Source organism: Zootoca vivipara, chromosome 16, assembly GCF_963506605.1.
Source record: "Zootoca vivipara chromosome 16, rZooViv1.1, whole genome shotgun sequence".
NCBI classification, from domain to species: Eukaryota; Metazoa; Chordata; class Lepidosauria; order Squamata; family Lacertidae; genus Zootoca; species Zootoca vivipara.
In genome coordinates, this window is record NC_083291.1 from 5,893,376 (window position 1) to 5,912,078 (window position 18,703).

Genomic DNA, 18,703 nt, shown 5'->3' on the forward strand with positions numbered 1-18,703 from the left:
CACCAAAGCAAGAGGGAAACCGAAGCCTACTGAAACCCTCTTTTTAATTTTATTTTTTGGGGTGCTATTCGATTGCTAAGCCCCGCCGCTCCCTCTATATACAGTATATATATATTAAGCACCCATAGAGTCACGGAAGGGACCCTCCCTGTGGCAACATAAGGACACACACACACACACACACACACACACACGACTCACCGGTTCCTCATAGGGTCACTCCTCACCGGCTTGCTGGTGCCTCCATCCATCCGCCCGGCGACGGCTGGGAGTAGTTATCCTCTGCCCCTTTCCCTCTTAAGGCGCTGCTCCGCTTCCCTCCTTGTCCCCGTCCCCCCGAAAAGCCCGCGAGGGGCAGCGGGTCGAGAAGCGGCCGCTCAACCTCCTCTTCCCCCCTCAGACGTACAGGAAAATGCCCCCCGCTCGAGACCTGAGCCGGGTGGCGATGAGAGAGGGGAGCGCATGAGCAAGCGAGGGCGAGCACTGGCGTGCACTCTAAGTCCCAACGGCTGTCCGTGGGGCACATGCGCAGTAGCGCAATCCCACAGACACAGGGACTGGACGCAGAGACACTTGGACTTTATTATAGAGGATTCACGGTTAATGTAACAGCTGTGTCATTAGATTTATACCTCGATTATAACTTGACAGCTGAAGGGGAGGGGTTTTTTTTTAGTGAAATCAACTGCACTTTCATTTTTAAGACATCATAAGGAAATCCACTTGCTAAAAAACAGTGCCCAGTGGCGAATTGATGAAAGGAATGCCTGGGAGATATTTTAGATACTTTATTTTTCTAGACTATTGCTTCAAGAATTCACAATGGTCAGTGAAGCTTCTACATTCAGAAATAAACCCAACACTTTACCACTCTAGTACCGACAGCTGAGATTTCTGTTAAATCACAGCTGAAGAGATAGTTTTGACAATGACTCTAATTTCATGTGAAAAATTTGAAATGTATGAGCTTAGTAAGGCAGAGATGGTATCTATCACAAGAAAAAGCTTAGATGCCTTCTTTGTGCATTTCCCCCCCAAGTGGTGTCAACAACCATCTACAAAATAAAACATAGGAATGTTAACACTTCCTTGATTATACCTAAACTCAAAGGCATTTAAATCCATTAACTTTTCTTCTAGGTTTCCCTGCATCATTTCCAGATCAGTTCATTTACCCCCAATTTCCTCCCTCACTTAACTGTCCCTTCTGCTCCCCAACCAAGGAGATGAAAAATCCCCATTTTTCTCATTCAAGCCAACTGTGTTTCCTTCCAGTCTTTAATGCACAAAATTGATGGTCCCCATTTTTCACTCATTTCAATGCTAGGCTCAGCAAGCTCTTCCTTTCTCCAGCCTTTTCCCAACCCAAACATTCAAGCTTAAGGAGACAGAACAAAAGCATGCAATTTAAAATGAGTATTTATTGTTCAATCAGCAATCACTAGCCAGCCTGCCCCTGCCCTGCTATACCACACCCTGCGACCTGCTGGAACTTCCACCCATTTTTTTTTAAAAAAAAATCAATCAACTTGAGCATGCACAGAAAAGTATAGTCAAATGTATTTATTAACACATGTTGATCTCCCACACTTTTTGGCCGTTTTCAAAAGAGCGGGTATCGGTGTGCCTTGCACCCTGAATAAGGAGTCTTACATTTTTATTTATGTCTTTATTTTCCTGCAATCAGTGCAGACTTACTTCAAAACAAAACCTCAGGATACCGACATTTTAAGTCTTAGTCACTCTGCTTCATAACGTACAGGATAGACACATGTGTAACAACTACCCCAACTGCATATAAATATCTACTTTTGCATTGTCAAAACGTCCTATCTAGTCCTAGGAAAGGGTCTTCCTAGGCTGAGGTTACAAATTACATTTAACCATATTAAGTCTGTAACTTAACATTAAAAATGCACTTAAGGGATCAAATATGAATTTGTAACATGTCCTGGAAAACTGGGCTTTACTCACATAAACTACTGTCAAGCACCAGAAATTCGTTTTAAAGAGTGTGTTTTAGGATGCACTCACATCATTACTTAAACTCACTAAAAAATTAAGGGAGACAGTAATTGTATTATGTTTCAAACTATACAGATTATGAATGCTTATGGGCTGGCACCAGGAGCTGCCAAGACCTATTAAGGGCCCCACAGACCGTACTACCATCTTGCCTCCCTTGGCATAGGGCAATATTTTGCTCATGAACTGAACCCAATGAAAACAAGAAATCTGGGTCTCAACTGCTGGTGCAAGGGATTTCTCAATATACATGCCCGATAGGCTCTGCTGGTCTTTGTTTTTTTCTCCCCAACTGAAACTCCCCAGAATGCTGGAGTGAGCCCTGAGAAGGCCTTACATCACCCCCCCAATTATTCTGCAAAGCACCGGGATTTAGCAAGAGGTGCATATAATCTACAACCATTTCCCAATTCGTGTGGAGGGCGGGGACGGGGGAAATCCAACACCAAGAGAGAAAATGGCCAGTTGAGTCAAACAGTGTTAAGCCTCTCCATTTGTGCGAGAGAGTCACACAGTTCTGATGGCAGTGACAAACTGCTGCCAACTCCTTCAGCCATGGGTCAGGATACACAAAGGGCTTGAATGAGGAATGTCAAAACCGGTTCAAATATATTTTAGCACTGAAGGGAGCTGACATCACACCCATCAGAACAAATGCAGACATCTTGCAAATGAAACAGCCCTGGGGCTATTTTTTTACATCTCCGGCTTTCATGAGAGCCTTAATAGCCCTCGCTCGCATCTCAAGCTCCAGGAGTTCCAGCTGCTGTGCTGAAGGCTGGACATCATCTGTTGTAGGAACCGCCAAAGTTGCTGCCTTTGGCTCCTTGGAGGAAGATTCGGCAAGCCCCAGGATCTCGTTCACGCTTTTCTCAATGTCCTTCTGGAGGTCGTCTATTGGACCATCTCCACTTCTGACAGTCCTTTCTAGCCCATCTGGATTATCTTCCTCATTGCATGGGCCTTCAATGTCACTGTCGTACGCGTCTGCGTTGATGCTGAGAACATCGCTGTCTTCTCCTTTGCCTGTAACACAAAATTAACAGAAAGGAAGAATTCGGAAGCCCTTTAATTAAAAAAAATTGGCTTTTCATCTTGTGAAACATTTCCTCTGCATACAAATACTCCTTTGCATAGATTTAAGGTATAGGAAAGGTCATCTATAAATTAAAATCAACAGTTTCTCTCTTTCCTCCCCTCCCCCAGCTTTAAGACTGATCTAATTTAGACAAGTTTTAATGCATTTTTATTCCAATTTAGGAGAACATGCAGTAGACCAGAGCAGCAGCGCTTGGAAAATTTATTCCATCGTATGGAATTGCATGATCTATTTTCCTAATTAAAATGTCATAAGGTTTTATATCACAAGGACGCCTCTGCATTACAAAATGAAAGTTGATGTGGGGAGCCTTTGGGGCTGACTGCTGTTTATTATTTTAGAAGTGAATTTAATTCCTGAAGTGCAGTTTAAAAATACTCCTAAAATTCTCGTGTACATTGCAACAAAATAAAATGAGGGTACAGATATCAGCGTGCCAACGCACTTATTAAGAGATATCTGTGCAAAGACTTTTAATGAAGTGTTTCGATTTAAGTCATCTCAAAAACAATTACAGCGTTCCTATTTGTTCAATTATGATTAAAAACATGGGCTGGGATCCAAAGAACTACTTTGGACATGACCTCAAGGTTTGAGAATTTTATTTTTTTTTTTTTAAATATTTTTATTAATTTTCCAATTAAAACCAATTATATCACATTCAATATTTCAAATTATACACATATATATATCAATCAGACCGAATGTTATGCCAAATCATCTAAAGAATTTTTTATTTGGGTTCCCATGCTTCAAGAAATTGGGAATTCCTCGCAACTGTCCACTGCCGTCTTTTTTCTAAAGTTCAAATCGTCCTTCAAGTTCATAATAATCCAGATCTTCCCCTTACAGTCACATAGATGTTTTCCACTTTCACGATTGTTTCCCAGCTGCTGATATAAATATCAAACAAAGTCTCACAGATGTTCTTTCTCCTGTGTGAGTTAATCAGTCCAGCTTCCCCATAAATCTTCTTAATGGAGCTCCTGTTGCGTTGAAGCAATTCGAAGTAGCGCCATCTTAAAAAGCTCAAATCACTTTCGCTTTTCTCTCATAGCCATGAAGATTTACGATCATTATAGAATTTACAGCTTTTCCAGGCAGGAGACCCAAACATCAAACCATAGACTCTTGGTAAATTAATGGATCTCCTTGCCCTATAGCTGAACTTAGCTTCAGGTCGCTGCTCCAATTTAAAGTGCGTCACAGCTCATAAATCCTCCGAACGCATTCAGAACTCCTTCCGTCCGACTAGGGGGGGGCTTTTCTCATCGGCAACTCCACATCTTTAAAAAAATATGCTCAGTAACAACAGTTATAAGGTTCAACTCACACAGTCTTTTGCTTCTCTTTCACTCCAAACAAGCCAGGACATCGCGTCCGGGAAGGTACGAGGCAACAATATGAAGAAAAAAAATAAAATAAAAACTCACTCCCCTTATCGCTCCGTCCCCATCAATCCTTCTTCCAGATGCAGTACAATCTTTGACTCCTCTCACTCGGCAGCATAAATTTCTCAGCAGTAAACAGCGCTTCTTTCCCTCCTTCTGAAGTATGTCCATAGATTTAAGCCTAATTATCTTCTTTAACCATGGAAATCCCCGCCATGCAGATTAGCGTCCGGGAGTCCTGGCCCTTGTAAGTGCTCAGCCCAAGCTCCCCCCACTCCAAAAACAGTCGGAGTGGGTCTGGGGGCATCGCGGGCCAGCGGCCCCTCTCCGTAACCCCCGGAGAGGGTAGGGGGTTGCCATTTACTCCCCTAGCAACCGCCAAATTCCTTACAAAGGTCAGAGAGATGGAAAACAGGTCCGCCATTCCTGCAGGCGGAAACCGGAACCAAGGTTTGAGAATTTTAAAAGGCCCTTTGAATGCCAAAGCTCCATTCCGCAGTAGTTCATTGGGCTTTTGGAATCCCAGCAGTTCCAAGGGAAAATAAATCATGGAAGATGGTGAACTAGGGTTCTAGAAACACAAGCCTCAAACTCCCTGAGAACTAGGGTTACCTTTCTCAATGGTCTTTAGGAAAATGTAACAGAACATGATGCAAGGAAACAAGTTTGAACGTGACATGACAAATACTCATAATAAAGCATATATTTATTTCGGCATCTCGTCCTCAGGTACTATATAGGTGTGATCATTTATCTCTGGAAGTTCTCCATTAACACTCCTTATATTTGTTAAATGCACAATAAGCCATTACAAAATGTAATCATATCAATGGAACTACCAATGGAATCTACCAAGAATTGGCTCTCTCACACACACATTCTCTACAGAGGGTGGTGAACACAGCACATGATATCATGGGATGTCCCTTGAGTCCGCTAGATGACATCGCATGGGATCGTTGCCTTAGGAGAGCGAGAAAAATTCTCAGGGATGACTCACACCTTGGCCATCGCCTCTTTAATCTTCTACCCTTGGGCAGGAGATATAGAAGTATAATCAGCTGCACCAACAGGCTAAAAAATAGCTTCTATTTGTGGGCTATTAGGCTGTTGAACGGAAAATAACATTGTGAAATTGACTTGTGAGGTGGTGTTGTTCAATAAGAGATTTGAGTGTTTGGGGGGGAGGGAGGCTCGTTTAATTTCATTGTACACAGGTTGTACAATGGCAAAAAGGTATTATTATTATTATTATTCATTACTCAATGGCTCTAGCATCAAATTATCTACTCAATATGTGAAGATGGCATCGCAGAGCCAACAATATGGACACAGGTGCCACCACCTCACCCCATCCACACAGTGTTTTCTAATGGAGTCAGTTCACACATAATCAAATGAGGACACATCAAGTTATACGCAAGCACCTAGAAGCAACCAATGTCATCAGGCTACAGTAGAGGAGAGATGGGACTTCCGAACTTCTCCGTCAACCGAGCTAAGCCATCAGCAACATTCAGCTCCTCCTCTCTCCTTGAATGCTCTCCATCCCAGGTGGCCATTTCAAGAGTTCTACGACCAAGTACTGATCGAGTTTCCTTTTTTCCTCCTCATTCCCAATCCCTTTCCTTTTTTAGTTGTGTCATTTAGACTGCAAGATTGAAGACAGGGATTTATGGGTACCTGTAAGCTGTTCAACGAGCTTTCCCCCTTCTTTTTGCTGAATATCAGAGAAAATACTTTAAATGTATGAACCAGCCCTTGTTCAATGTATCGAGGCATAATAACACAATCGCTGTGACACATCCCAACCTACAATTATGGCCTAGGCAAAATTCAGAATTCATTACCTATATTAAAAAGCTGGATTCAAACACTACTTACCCACTGGTACCTCTTAAGGGACATATGTCCTATTATGGCAAAGATCAATATGTTGCTCTTTGGGAGATTCTTTATGTGCAATGGTTTTAAAGAGACGATGAGAAAACCCTGTCAAGAATTTACACGCAGCCTGGCAACAGCAAAGTGATAAAACACACAACTGCTCATTTGCCCAATTTACTGCAGGAGGCCATGGCATTATGTTCCTCTGGAATGTGCGCATTCTCTGTAAGCCTTACAGTTTAAGGCCTTGGCTCACAGATTTGGAGTTTGTTAGGCTGAAGGTTTACACTTGCCCATTTTTATCCATTCTGCCTACAATATGTCACTAATAGCAGCCACTATTATCAATGAAACCTCAAGAGTTTTAAATTGATGTGTGGATTGAAACACAGATAGCTCTTCAGCTCACTCTGAAAAGCCTAAAGTAACGCGGCATTCATTTGAGAGCTCCTATATGCCATTTATGATAATAAAAGGATAGCAACAGATTAGAACACTCTGAAATAATTAACGTGTTTATCAATACTCTGCTGTCATTTTCTTCTTGGAGATTCTGGTTTTTAATTAGCCCTTCCCCACTGGGTCCCAAATATTTTCTTTTACTGGACGGCTTTTGCAGAACTTAGCAGTTTCCCCTCTTCTAGCCTCTCCTCTCAAATCTCCAAGGCTTGAAGTGTTATTGATCTGGTACTATTGCTCATCAGCACCACAGTCACTGATATACTGGAAACCAATACAAAGCGGCCTCTGAATTGCGGTTCCCGAAGATCAAATAATCCCAGCCCTAGTAAAGCTTTGTTTATAAAGGGAATGCTGGTTAATCAGATAACAAAAAATTAAACCTTGGTATCCTTAAAATTAGGGGTGGTTGATTTGACTCTCAAATTTTAATCAAGATGTGATATAATCAGCTGCACAGAAAGAATGGATTATCTGGGCATTTCACATGACTTTTACTATATTGCTAACTTATATCTGTTAGGGGAAAACAAAATGCCATCACCCATCTGCTTGTTCCCCCAGGGATCTTTCAGGAACCACATTAATTTCTTTAGCTCCACCATCTACAAAAAGGCAATGGCAAAGGCTCCATCCAATATCTTCTGTTTTGTCACTGTGAAGATAGAGGCGGCCAACTTTTATTACGGGGTGCATAGTTCTGACCCTTGAGCCACTTTGTGCAGGATGAAGTAGCCCCTAAGAATCTGGAAGCTGGTTACTCTAGCCTTTTATAACTATCAGTTGTGGCAAGTATGTCATAAGTAGCAGGTGCAGCAGTGATCCATGGCAGTTGGGGAAAGCATCGGGTCCTGTGGACCTGGTTCTGGGAGCATCAGGTTTCATTCTCCTTCCATCCAATGAATGAACTCCATGCATTTCCAGGCAGGGGTTCCATGTATCACAAACTGAGCCCCCCGCCACTCACTGCCTACTCCTTGGTCGCCAATGGAGCAGGTGAATTGGGCTGCAGCTCAGAACAGAGTGTGCATCTGTGTGCTGCAAAGAGATGGGTGATGTCCCTCATTTGTAGTGCACAGAGACAATCCCATACATTGATCTTGACCTCGGACACTTTCATGAATGGTTGGCAACCACTAAGTCATAAACAAGAACCATGATCCAGAGAAATTATGCAACCATGTCTGTCTGACAAGACTCCCACAGCACCCAGAATGTCATAGATTTGTGATGTGTCCATACCATATTTGGCAACAGAATTGTATTGTTGATATTGCCAGGCTTTTCACAAATTGCTAATAGGCAAAGTTTCATTTTCGCAAAAGTCCCACATGGATTATTCACCATGCTTTGGCCTTATAATGAGAATGACAACGAAGAACTAGAAATCTTTTTCAACATGTGCTGGCCTCTGCTTATCAAGAAAGTTTCTAGATTCTAGAGACGTGTTGCTGTGCTGTTAAATATTTCAGCGCCTTTGGCTATAGTAGTATACTGTATCACAAAGCTAGAGCTACATGGATGTGAGGGTTTATTTTGGAAAATGGGATGGAGTAGTAAAAACCTCTCCATACACATAAAAGGCAATATTCTCTGCTTGATCTTTATACTGGATACTTTCCATTCTCAGCAAGTCCTCTACAAAGACTGAGCAGCAGAATACATACTACTGGAATTAATCTGTGCTGGTTCAAAAATGAGTTGAAAGAAGACTAGTTTCCCTCTCAAGACAAAAGTAGGAGGAAAGGCTTTAGAAATTCTAGCCTGGCTTTTAAATCTTTTTAGAAAGAAATATCACAACTTTCTTTGTGTGTGTATGGGTCTTGTGTTTATGAGCAAGGAAGAAAATCTTTAGAAAAGCATATTTTCTTTGACTTTTTATGATATAACTGGAGGGGGAAGAAAAATCAATACCGAACACTAAGAGAAATGTATAATAAATGTTCTTCCTCTGCAAAGTAGGAGGCAGCTTTCCATAAAGTAACTAGAAAGTAAACCATTCCACATGTAGCAGCTTTACAAATATTAGAAATATACATAGACAATTGTAGCCTGTAAATATATTATGAGGAAATCAGCAAAACCAATGTTTTTTAAAAACACATACAGAATCACACACCTGATTCAAGAAAATGTGAGAATAAAGCCAAGCTAACCTTTAATCGTCTACTATATTATTGCATAAGAGCCTGACCGACTTACAGTTATTAAGTATGCTATATGTTTGCAAAATCAGATCAACTGAACACAGCATTGATCTGATGAGCTTTACACACAACAACAAAAGGTGAAAGAAGTTAGATTACATTAGGAGGCAGGTGGTCAAGGCTATAAAACTCTAAGTCAAACAGCCATGGTTGGGGTTTCTTGTTCCTCTGACAAGTCTACCAGACCTATGAAACAGTGGTTTTAAAAGCAGCTGTTAGAAACTTATGCAAAATATGTCATCACCACAGTCTTCTGAGGAGCAGTTCTCAAAAACATAATCAAATAGCCAACTTTGATCCGCAAGGTGTCGTTTTTACTCTTCACCACACATTGCCTTCAGTCAAGCAGGCATGAACTCCAAACATCTTCCGACTGCTTTTAACTTGCCAGAGAAGTGTGTGAAAGATCAAAGAAATGGGAATCAATAGGATTAAGGAATGGAAATTCTTTTGCTTTGCTGCAGGGCACTAGTCCATATTTACTTAACGCATTGTTCAAGTGAACAGAATATCTCCAAAGCGAGAATACATTCTCAGCGGAATACGCTGGGTTCAAAGTTCAGAAGCAATGTTCCAGCACACTCCTCTCCTGTTGCCAAAGGCCAGCGGATCCAAGTGAAAGGGCACTGACCCGAGGGAATGAGACAAAACTATTTTTTATAGAAATCATTTATCCTTCTGCTGGAGAATAAGAAGTTACCTAAACCAGGCTTAAAGGTACAATCAGCCCAGACTCTCTACAGAGTTGAAATCTCCATGGAAGTACAATGCACAATAATCACATAGCCCAACTGCCCTAACAAATGTTTAATTAGCTGAACCGCTTCATTCCCCCCCCCTTTTTTTTTGCAGCTGTAATTTTACATAGTAATAAAAGTCTCTGATGGCGTTTTTCTCATTATCTTTTTCATTTTGATAACTTGTATTTATTCTTTCAACTAGGATAGCAAAATTCATTTCCAGGCACTTAATTTCTCTTTCTTAACCACTTTTCACTCATTTCTGCTTACCCCTCGGCTCTCGTACTTTCATCTTCAGCATCACAGACTGCAGTGTGGAAGAAGAACAGTTACTAAGTTTTACCATTTATGCCTGCACAGTCTCAAAAAGCTCTTTAAAAGCTAACATCCTGACTAGCACTGTTGTCATTGCCCAAAGCCATCACGAAACCAGTGGCTGATAAAGTCATAAAAAGGACAAAGAAGCAATCACCTGCAACAGTCATCAATTCCCTCTGATAGCAGAGAAGGAAGAGAGGAAGTCTGCAGGAGACATGTCAATTCAGAGGTCATTCCAGAGAGTGCAACAAGCAACATTTAAAGCAGTCTTCACAAAGTCACAGCATCCTGCTAATCGCTTGGCTGCCTTATGAGACCATTTTAATCAAGTTCAATTCCCCCTATTAGCTATTTTTACCATCTTTAAGGAAGAATGGGGCGCTTCTTTCTAAAGAGCTGTAAGTAATTACTGGGGATATTTCCTGTGGCAATAAGATACAGAATGATCCTTCCCCATGGCTTGCAGGCATGCCTGTCATCACTGGGCAAAGAGGTGAAAACGTTGGCAGACACAAACCCATACAATACATTAGGACTCACTATTTGAGTTCACACTGGTGTTTCGCTGATGGGTTAAACCCTGAAAACCAACAAAACAACTCTTTTTGTTCCCTGTGTGATCCTAAGTCTACTCTCTTCTCCTTCCAACCTTCTTGCTCCTGGGCGAACAGCAGAGATGGAGTGCGAGTTTTGCCCTCATCCCAATAGTTTCTTTAGGTTAGGTCAGTGTTTCTCAACCTTTTTTGGGCCACGGCACACTTGTTCTATGAAAAAAAATCCCACGGCACACCAACTCTGTGCCGCCCTATATTTAGTTTAGTTTGGAGGGGAGACGTAAAAAAGCATGCCACTGAAGAACTGCTGCGCTGTAGCCAGGCGGACCCACCAGGCGCTCTCACCTGGGTTGGGGGGTGGCGAGGGGCCCTCTCCTCCCTATCTTTCCCTTTTTCCCTCACCTGGGGGGGGGGCCTCCCTCCTTTTCCTCTTCTCCTGGGGCGGCTGGGGTGGCGACGGCCGCGGCGACGAGGCAGGGCCGCCGCGTGGTGGGAGGTCCCGGGCTTCGGAGCTCTTCCCGGCCGCAGGCGGGCTCGCTGGGGGGCTTTAGCGGCTCCCCGCTTGATCCGCTGGGCGATTCCGCCGCCCACGCGGCTGCCGCGGAGCCCAGGGGTCCGTCCATCCTCCAGCCGGGCGCTTTCGGTGTCGCTCCGGTGGGGTCGCGGGGGGGGGGGCCTCCAGCGGCTCCCCGGTCGATCCGCCGGGCTCACTTGGCGCCCGCGTACCGGTGGCGGCGGTTCCAGCGGTCCGGAGGCTAGGCTGGCGGCACGGGCATGCTGGTCGCTCTCAGGAGCTTCGCGCTGCCGTGCCGCGTGCCATCTTGCCTCGCCGGAAGTCCGTCAGCAATGCAAAGCGCCCTTTCCCTCGCCGCACACCGCGGCACACAAGCCGGTGTCTCGCGGCACAGTACTGTGCCGCGGAACACCGGTTGAGAAACGCTGGGTTAGGTACTGCACTTTTTCTTGTAGGAACAAAGGACACTCTTTCACTTACACAAGAGGAAGTAAAGGGGTATACTCAGGGGCACCAGTATGGATAGTGATTAAATCTGCCTTTGGCAGAAGCTTGGTTTACTTTGTGCAATGGGAGCTCCCGCTATATACTGCACCAAATAAACAATGCTCTAAATCTGGGACCCTATTGCACTATATCTCCCAGGGTCAAAGGCTTGAGCCTTCCCACAGGAAACAGCCCATAAAAGACGCCCCCCCCCAAACATTCCTCCACACACTCTTGTGTACCTACCAAAGAGGGCACAGCTATGAAAATAGGCGGCTCAGATGGTAAAGCAAGATGTCAGAGATGGATGGTGTGCTAGGGAAGACGTATCAAGAAGAGGAGAAATGGGTTTGGGGGGAAAGTCAGGAACTCTAGATTGGATCACTACTCCTATCAAATATGACAACAAGTACAAATAACACCCAGAGATGGATTCGATCTTTGTTACAGTCTAGAATGACTAAGAAGCATAATCCACAGCTAAAGATGTAACGAAGAACTGGCATCACAAAGCCATGTTTAGTGAAAATGTTTTTTTTTAAAAAAAGGAAGCGCAGCCTATCTACTTGCCCAAAATGCTGACGAACTCCTGGGTTTCATTTGACAACTAGCTAGAGAAGGGGGATCCTAATGTCTGAAATTCAATTATATCTTCCAAAGAAAGTTGTTCTATCATGCAGCATTGTTGCATTTGCAATCTATTATGTAGTATTTGCAGAGATTACCCAGAGCATTTGTTTCGAGGCAAGTAACATTACATTATTGCTACTGCTCTATTCAGAATGCCAAATGCAGAGGTGGCAACGTTTAAAGCCTTCTGCAGTTCCTACCTTGCTTTGAGTCCAAAGCTTCCAGTTTGTTGTCTTCCTTCAAAGAAGAAGTAGAATCTATGCTATTGTCTTGCCTGAGAACAAACAATAATACATTTCAGTTAGTATACCTTTTATGTTTATAAAAAGAAGCATTTCATATCAATACTCTCATGCCCCCACATTTCATTGTTTGCTTATTTTGTGAAGCAGGCCTTGCATATTCAGGCAGTAGTGCTGATAATTACCTTTCTTCTCAAGTTTAAAAGGGCTGCCCAGAATGTAATGCTCTTCCCCAATGATATAGGGCTAGTCCAGTTAATGTAATTATATCACTTACGGGGTAAGCAGTGCCTGCCCAGTTGGGGACACAACTATAGGAATATGCCAATTTTTCTCAATCAGAAATCAGTTTTAACTGCACCCAAGAAGAGTAAACAGAACAGAAACTGAGTGTTACAGACAACATTGTTTTGAGGACAAGCAAACATCTCTGGCTAGCCCAATACACAACTCACCAAAGCTATACCAATATTTCTCCTACCATGTGGCAAGTTCTTGTTTTTATCAAAGGCAGAACAAAATAACTCCACTAAGTCTGAGAAGAAAATTCAACTAATCCCTCCATCATGGACTCAGGCAGTATGCATGCATAAATAAACCATATATCCTAAAAACAAAAACAAAAACCTACAAATGTTGATTTTACTTTCCCCCTCAGTGTGGGGGAGCAATCCAAAGGAAAGGAAAGGAAAACATCCTCTTCTGAAATGTCAGCCTAACTCCTGCCTTCCAATGAGAAGAACCACCTAGTTGGAGGTGTCTGACCAAGCCGGCAACCTACAGAGATATGCTGAATTAAGGTGACAAGAGCTGGAGCTACGAGTCTCAAGTTCAAACCTTGGTTCAGTCAAGAACTCTGTGGTTTATTTCACACAGCTCACCCCCTAAAGATTAATAAGGGATCTGCTTTGCAGGGCAGTTTTAAGGATTGCTGAGATAAAAGTTATGTTAAATGCTTTGAAAACTTGGAAAGTACACTGTATTAACCTTATACCAAGCCAGACCACTGGCTCATCCAAGGTTTCCTACAGGACTATCACCAGTCAGGGCAGTCTCGAGCAGGTCGCGCGCCCTGGTGCTGAGGGGCGGAGATTGCTCCGTCGCCCCCGCCCTCACAGGGCGTAGCATGGTTTCCGCGCGGCTTTGCTGCGCGGCACCCTGCCTACCGGCCCAGCACCCACCGCACCACCGGGGGTCTACCTAGAGCCGGCCCTGTCACCAGTAGATGTTGGGGATCAAACCCCAGACCATCTTAATGCAAAGCAAGTGGTTTACTGCTGAGCTACAGTGCCAAAAAGTGATGCATTCCTTGTCCATTTCCCCAGAATCTCCACCACTGTTTTTCCAAAGTGGAACCTTGCTGAAGAACGAGAAAGAAAAAGACAGCCCCCAAACACCCCTGAGAACATCTGTGCTTGTGAAAGATACAAAACATCACCAACAGAGACCCTAACTGTGAAGTTTCTTTGGTTGATGTCACTGCTATCAGGGGAAGAATCTGGAGAGCAAGTTCGTTGAAAGACATCAATAGGATGAAAGAGCTCCCCAGTAAGGCAACTGCAGAAACATACAGAGAAAACATGTGGACGATAGGGGAACTGCGCACAGAAGGAATTACATGTATGAATTTGCCCCACAAAGCAGCAGATCCTAACTCTACTTACAGTGTTCATCAATGCTGCTGCACAGCAATGTATTTATAATTGCTGAGATTAATACTACAACCACACTACTGATCATCAATTTTAAAAGTAATCTAGTCTCTGACAGAAAAGGGGGGAAGGTATTTTCAGACATGAACCCACTGGATCATTAAGAAATAAGAGCAAGGCAAGGATGCAACCTGCAAAAAAAAAATGATCATTTTTCTCTCTTTTTTAGGGTGGGAGGGAGGGATGGGGGGGGGGTTCTTTTCTTAGCAGAGACGTATGGATAGATAGTGGGGTGGATACTCTTCTCTGTCTTGTCTCGTAACCCGGAGCCCACTGGTGGCAGAAGAGGACTCTGGGGGAGGGAGGGGGGAGGGGTATAAACCTCAACTATAAAAATGGACCACCTTCGACTATCCGCCCGGCACGGGACCATCTCGTGGGAGGAGGGGACTCGTGGGGGGTGGTGGAAGAGGGTGGAACGGATATGATTTGTGTCTCTTATGTTTATATTGTAAAACCAATAAAAATTATTTTTTTTTAAAAAAAAGGATGCAACCTGCAAAACCGCAATGTGCAGCCAAACTCCCAGACTTAAGAGGGCAAATCTTCAAAACAGCCTTGCGTATTACACAATCTGCACAAAAATGATAAAAAGATTACTGAACCCACATTTTGGGGTGGGATGGAGTGGTGCTGGTTTAGCTATTTCTACACGTTCTCACCAAAATTTGACACATTGCTTTCTATTTCAAAGGATGGGGAAACAACCAGGGTGGATTTGATTTAAATCAAACTGATTTAAATCATGATTTAAATCACGATTTAAATCACTAGTCAGTAAGGCTTGATTTAAATCATTGTTTCTACATAAAGACTAATTCTTGCTGGTATAACTTTAATATGCAAGTAGATGAAGATTTTTAGAATAACAACTTTTCATATTAGTTTTTTATCCCCAGTTTAATAGGTTAATCATTCATATTTGGACAACTTTACTGTTGTACTTAGGAAGGAGAAAAATAATCATTACCTTAATAATAACAATTTAAATAGATTTATTCAACTGAAACAATAACATTACAACATATGTTATATGCTTAAACAAACATCCATGTTTGTTAACTAATTTGGCTAAACAAAAACAAAATATATGTATTTTAAGAAACTTAGACTGTCAGCCCAGCCTACACATGAAAAACTTAAATACTGTCCACTCCAAACAATCAGAAAAATATTGTTTCTATTCTATTCACTGAACTTCTTGAAACTTAGCCCTGAAGGGGTTGTTTCTGTATTCATAGGTTTGTAGAACAATAGGATTAAGGTATTTTTCTCAACTCTATTCGTGTTATAACATTTTTGCTGTGAAGAAGAGGCATGTGATCTCTGTTGAGTCAAATTCAGTTTTGAGAACTACAAAAGTAAACCAAGCACCTGTGATAATATCTTGTAGGCAGAGAAACTGCCCAATAATCTTACAAAAACCTCTGGAAGAGCATGACATTGTGAATGGATTAATGGAATTTATTTACCCCCAAAATTAAACATATACAAACTTATTCTACATAAATAAAAAACTAATCTTTATTTCATGATGGAATAACCTTTGGATGGTAATATATTTCCCTCAAAAAGCATTTTATTTAAAAAAATCCTATTTAAATCAAAAAAATCGATTTAAATCAAAAAAATCCGATTTAAATCAAAAAAATCCGATTTTTTTGATTTTTTAAAAAAAATCATTGATTTTTATCCACCCTGGAAACAACTCATAAAGCGCTAAAAAGGACGACATTTTATCTGCTATCTCGCCATGGTGTTCAACTGTCTTTATACAAAGCATGAAAGCAAATGAAAGATTGTAAGACACACTTGAGGAAACAGGATACAGCTCTCCACAGGATTTCAAAATCATAGAAGGCAAGTCCAATTGTTGAGTTTAATGAGCATTCTAGCCATAAAATTATTTTATATTCATCTAACCAATTTCATACCTCAGCTACTTTGTCTAAAATTTGTAATGTACGTATTATGTTAATATGCACACAATCAAAGCATCCAGCTTGCAGGGAGGAGTTAAATTTAACATTACAAGGTTAGTGTCATCCTAACTTACGTTTCAGAGGTTTAGCTCTAATGGCGTATGTCCACCTCTGTTAAGTATTGTAACTAAACTATGATTAAAGATAATTTTTAAAATGGGGATGCATATATAAGCAATTCATTTTTATCCAGATCCCTGAAAAAAAATCTATCTGCCCACAAAGAGGAAACCTTTTTCCTGCTGCCTCTGGATTTGTCTCCACAAGCCTCCTTAATACAGAAGCTGCCAAATATTCCAATGGGCTTCTCTCATCTCAATTCACTTCTGTTCAGTACCAGGTAGTGCTAGAGAGTCAGCCCTCAAGGCAAAGATTTCCTATTGAACCCCCAAACCTATGAAATTATTACAGATATTAAGATATTAAGATGTTTACGCAGAACATATAGATGCGTGTGTGCAGGGCATTATGAAGGAGAAAATTGGTACAGGGTTCAGAATGCAACACTGGCTTCCATTAGAAAAAAATAACAGCAACTAAACTTCAATCCTTTAAGGTTGCAGAGGTAAATTTCAAACCTATGAGGAGAAGCAGCGTCATGAAAGAGCACCAAATACGGGCAAATAAGCTTGATTTAGGCTACAGCAAGCATGGGTAACTTTATTTTGGACAGAAGGCTGTATTCACCCTTGGCCAACCCACTGGGAAAATATATGATGAGCAGAGTGGAAGAGGCAACTCTCTTCCCATAGCTGATGGGGGTGCAGACTGGCCTCTCCTTGTTCATCAGATCAATCATTTGATGAATGAGGAGGGAGTGGCTGGCGTCCCCATCAGGGTGCTGGGTTGGGCAGACAGGCTGAAACTTTCTTGGCACAAAATTTTATTTATCCTGATCCAGAATTTCTGAAGCTGTTTGGTGCAAAAGGAACCTGACAATCTTGTCCCTGGCATTCATATCCCTCATTCCTAACCAACCACAGGATGAAGACATCGGCTCCTAAATGAGTGATAATGCCGTTATGTGATAATGTCGTTATTAAGTATTGCTCATTGGCAAACAGGGATGATCTGGCACAATCATCTGGTTTGCAGAAGGAAAATGTACCAAAGGATGTCTGCTCTAGGATAATAAAGCTCCTGCTGTCTGGAGTCGGCCTGCCAAATTTTGTTCAGGAATCAGGTTTGTTCATTTGGCAAGAGCCTCAACAGCAAGTTCTTGATTTCCAATTGTGCGGCTTATTTTAAATACTGGTCATGGAAATAGAGATTTTCAACATATTAGCTGTACCAAATTTTCTGACCTCTGAACAGTGCACTGCAAAACTAGCTGCAGAAATTATGTGGTACCTGCTTGAGATCAACCACTTCGGTAGAAAGGTACACATACTAATACAGACAATCTGCTGTATTGTCGCTGAGCAATTCTTATGCTGTCATAAAACGGCTTCTTGGTGTAATGGCACAACTCTTAAGTTTAATACACATGGATTTTCTGCCATCTTGTGGCCAAATGTTGCAAAGATTAGATATATATATATATTAAGATGCTTAGTATTAACCAAAATAACTAGCTGATATGTGAGTCACTTACTACATCTCGTTCACATTGAAAGCACAATTCACATGCATTTCTACTCAGAAATAATCCCCACTGAGCTCAAATGGATTCAGTTCCAGGCAACTGTAAAAACTGCCGTTTAAATGTTGATTCACGCCAAGAAGGACCCATACTACGCTACTCACAAGCAACCAACGTAAAGAGGCTTGGTAATCCAAGAACCTCTGGCCTTCTCCCAACCCTATTACATAACAAAATGAATCAAAATTCTCCAAGCTGATTTAACCCTAGCAATTAACAGCCAACCAAAAACAAAAAGATCCTATTTGCAATCATGGGATGGGCAACAAGCTGATTACAGGCAACTCCCATTTTGCGCATGTTCAAAGCACGCATGACCCTGCACATATGACACTTTTGGACCAGAAAGAGGACATAATAGGCTCAATCAGCATGCACAATGACCCGGAATGCAACCCCCTCACAAATCGGGGGTTGCCTGTACGGAAACAGTTTTGAATTGGGTTGGTTTTCCTACTTTATGCCATGATTTCAGAGAAGCTGCATACATACCCTTGTACCATAGGATTTGATGGAGGATACGATTAGGATTCTCTGTTCAATGCATTTTGGGCTTCAGATGATTTTGCCAATTTAACTAGCATTTCAATGGGATCTCACCAAGGCTAGCTGGGTTTTTACAAATGTTCAGCAAGGTTCACTGAAGTTTCACTTGAAGTTTCATTTCGCTAATGTTTTGCAAATTTTCACCAGAGTTTAGCAGCGGTTCAGCCAAGATTTCACCATGGTTTAATCTGGGATTTCACCAACACAGCACAAACTTTTTAATAAACTGTCAGAGGACAGTTAAATTAAATTTGCTCATTACAATTACT

General features: G+C 42.0%; 1 protein-coding gene and 1 long non-coding RNA gene across 3 annotated transcripts in view; both read right to left on the minus strand.

The window, feature by feature from the left end:
- Positions 1 to 1,403: 1,403 nt before the first annotated feature.
- The window catches only part of CAAP1 (caspase activity and apoptosis inhibitor 1), a 30,278-nt gene continuing 12,978 nt past the window's right edge, over positions 1,404 to 18,703 (minus strand). For both annotated transcript variants that reach the window (XM_035097470.2, XM_060268723.1), the window contains exons 5-6: positions 12,511 to 12,584; positions 1,404 to 3,051 (exon numbers count right to left, since the gene is read on the minus strand). In XM_035097470.2, coding sequence (XP_034953361.2) covers positions 2,714 to 3,051; positions 12,511 to 12,584 — 412 coding nt within the window. In that variant the 3' untranslated portion in view covers positions 1,404 to 2,713. The remainder of the gene's footprint in view (positions 3,052 to 12,510; positions 12,585 to 18,703) is intronic.
- On the minus strand, positions 12,591 to 18,698 carry LOC132591224 (uncharacterized). Its single transcript, XR_009556830.1, has 3 exons — positions 14,761 to 18,698; positions 13,742 to 14,395; positions 12,591 to 13,624 (listed from the first exon to the last, which is right to left on the minus strand). It is a non-coding gene; the product is annotated as an uncharacterized LOC132591224 (long non-coding RNA).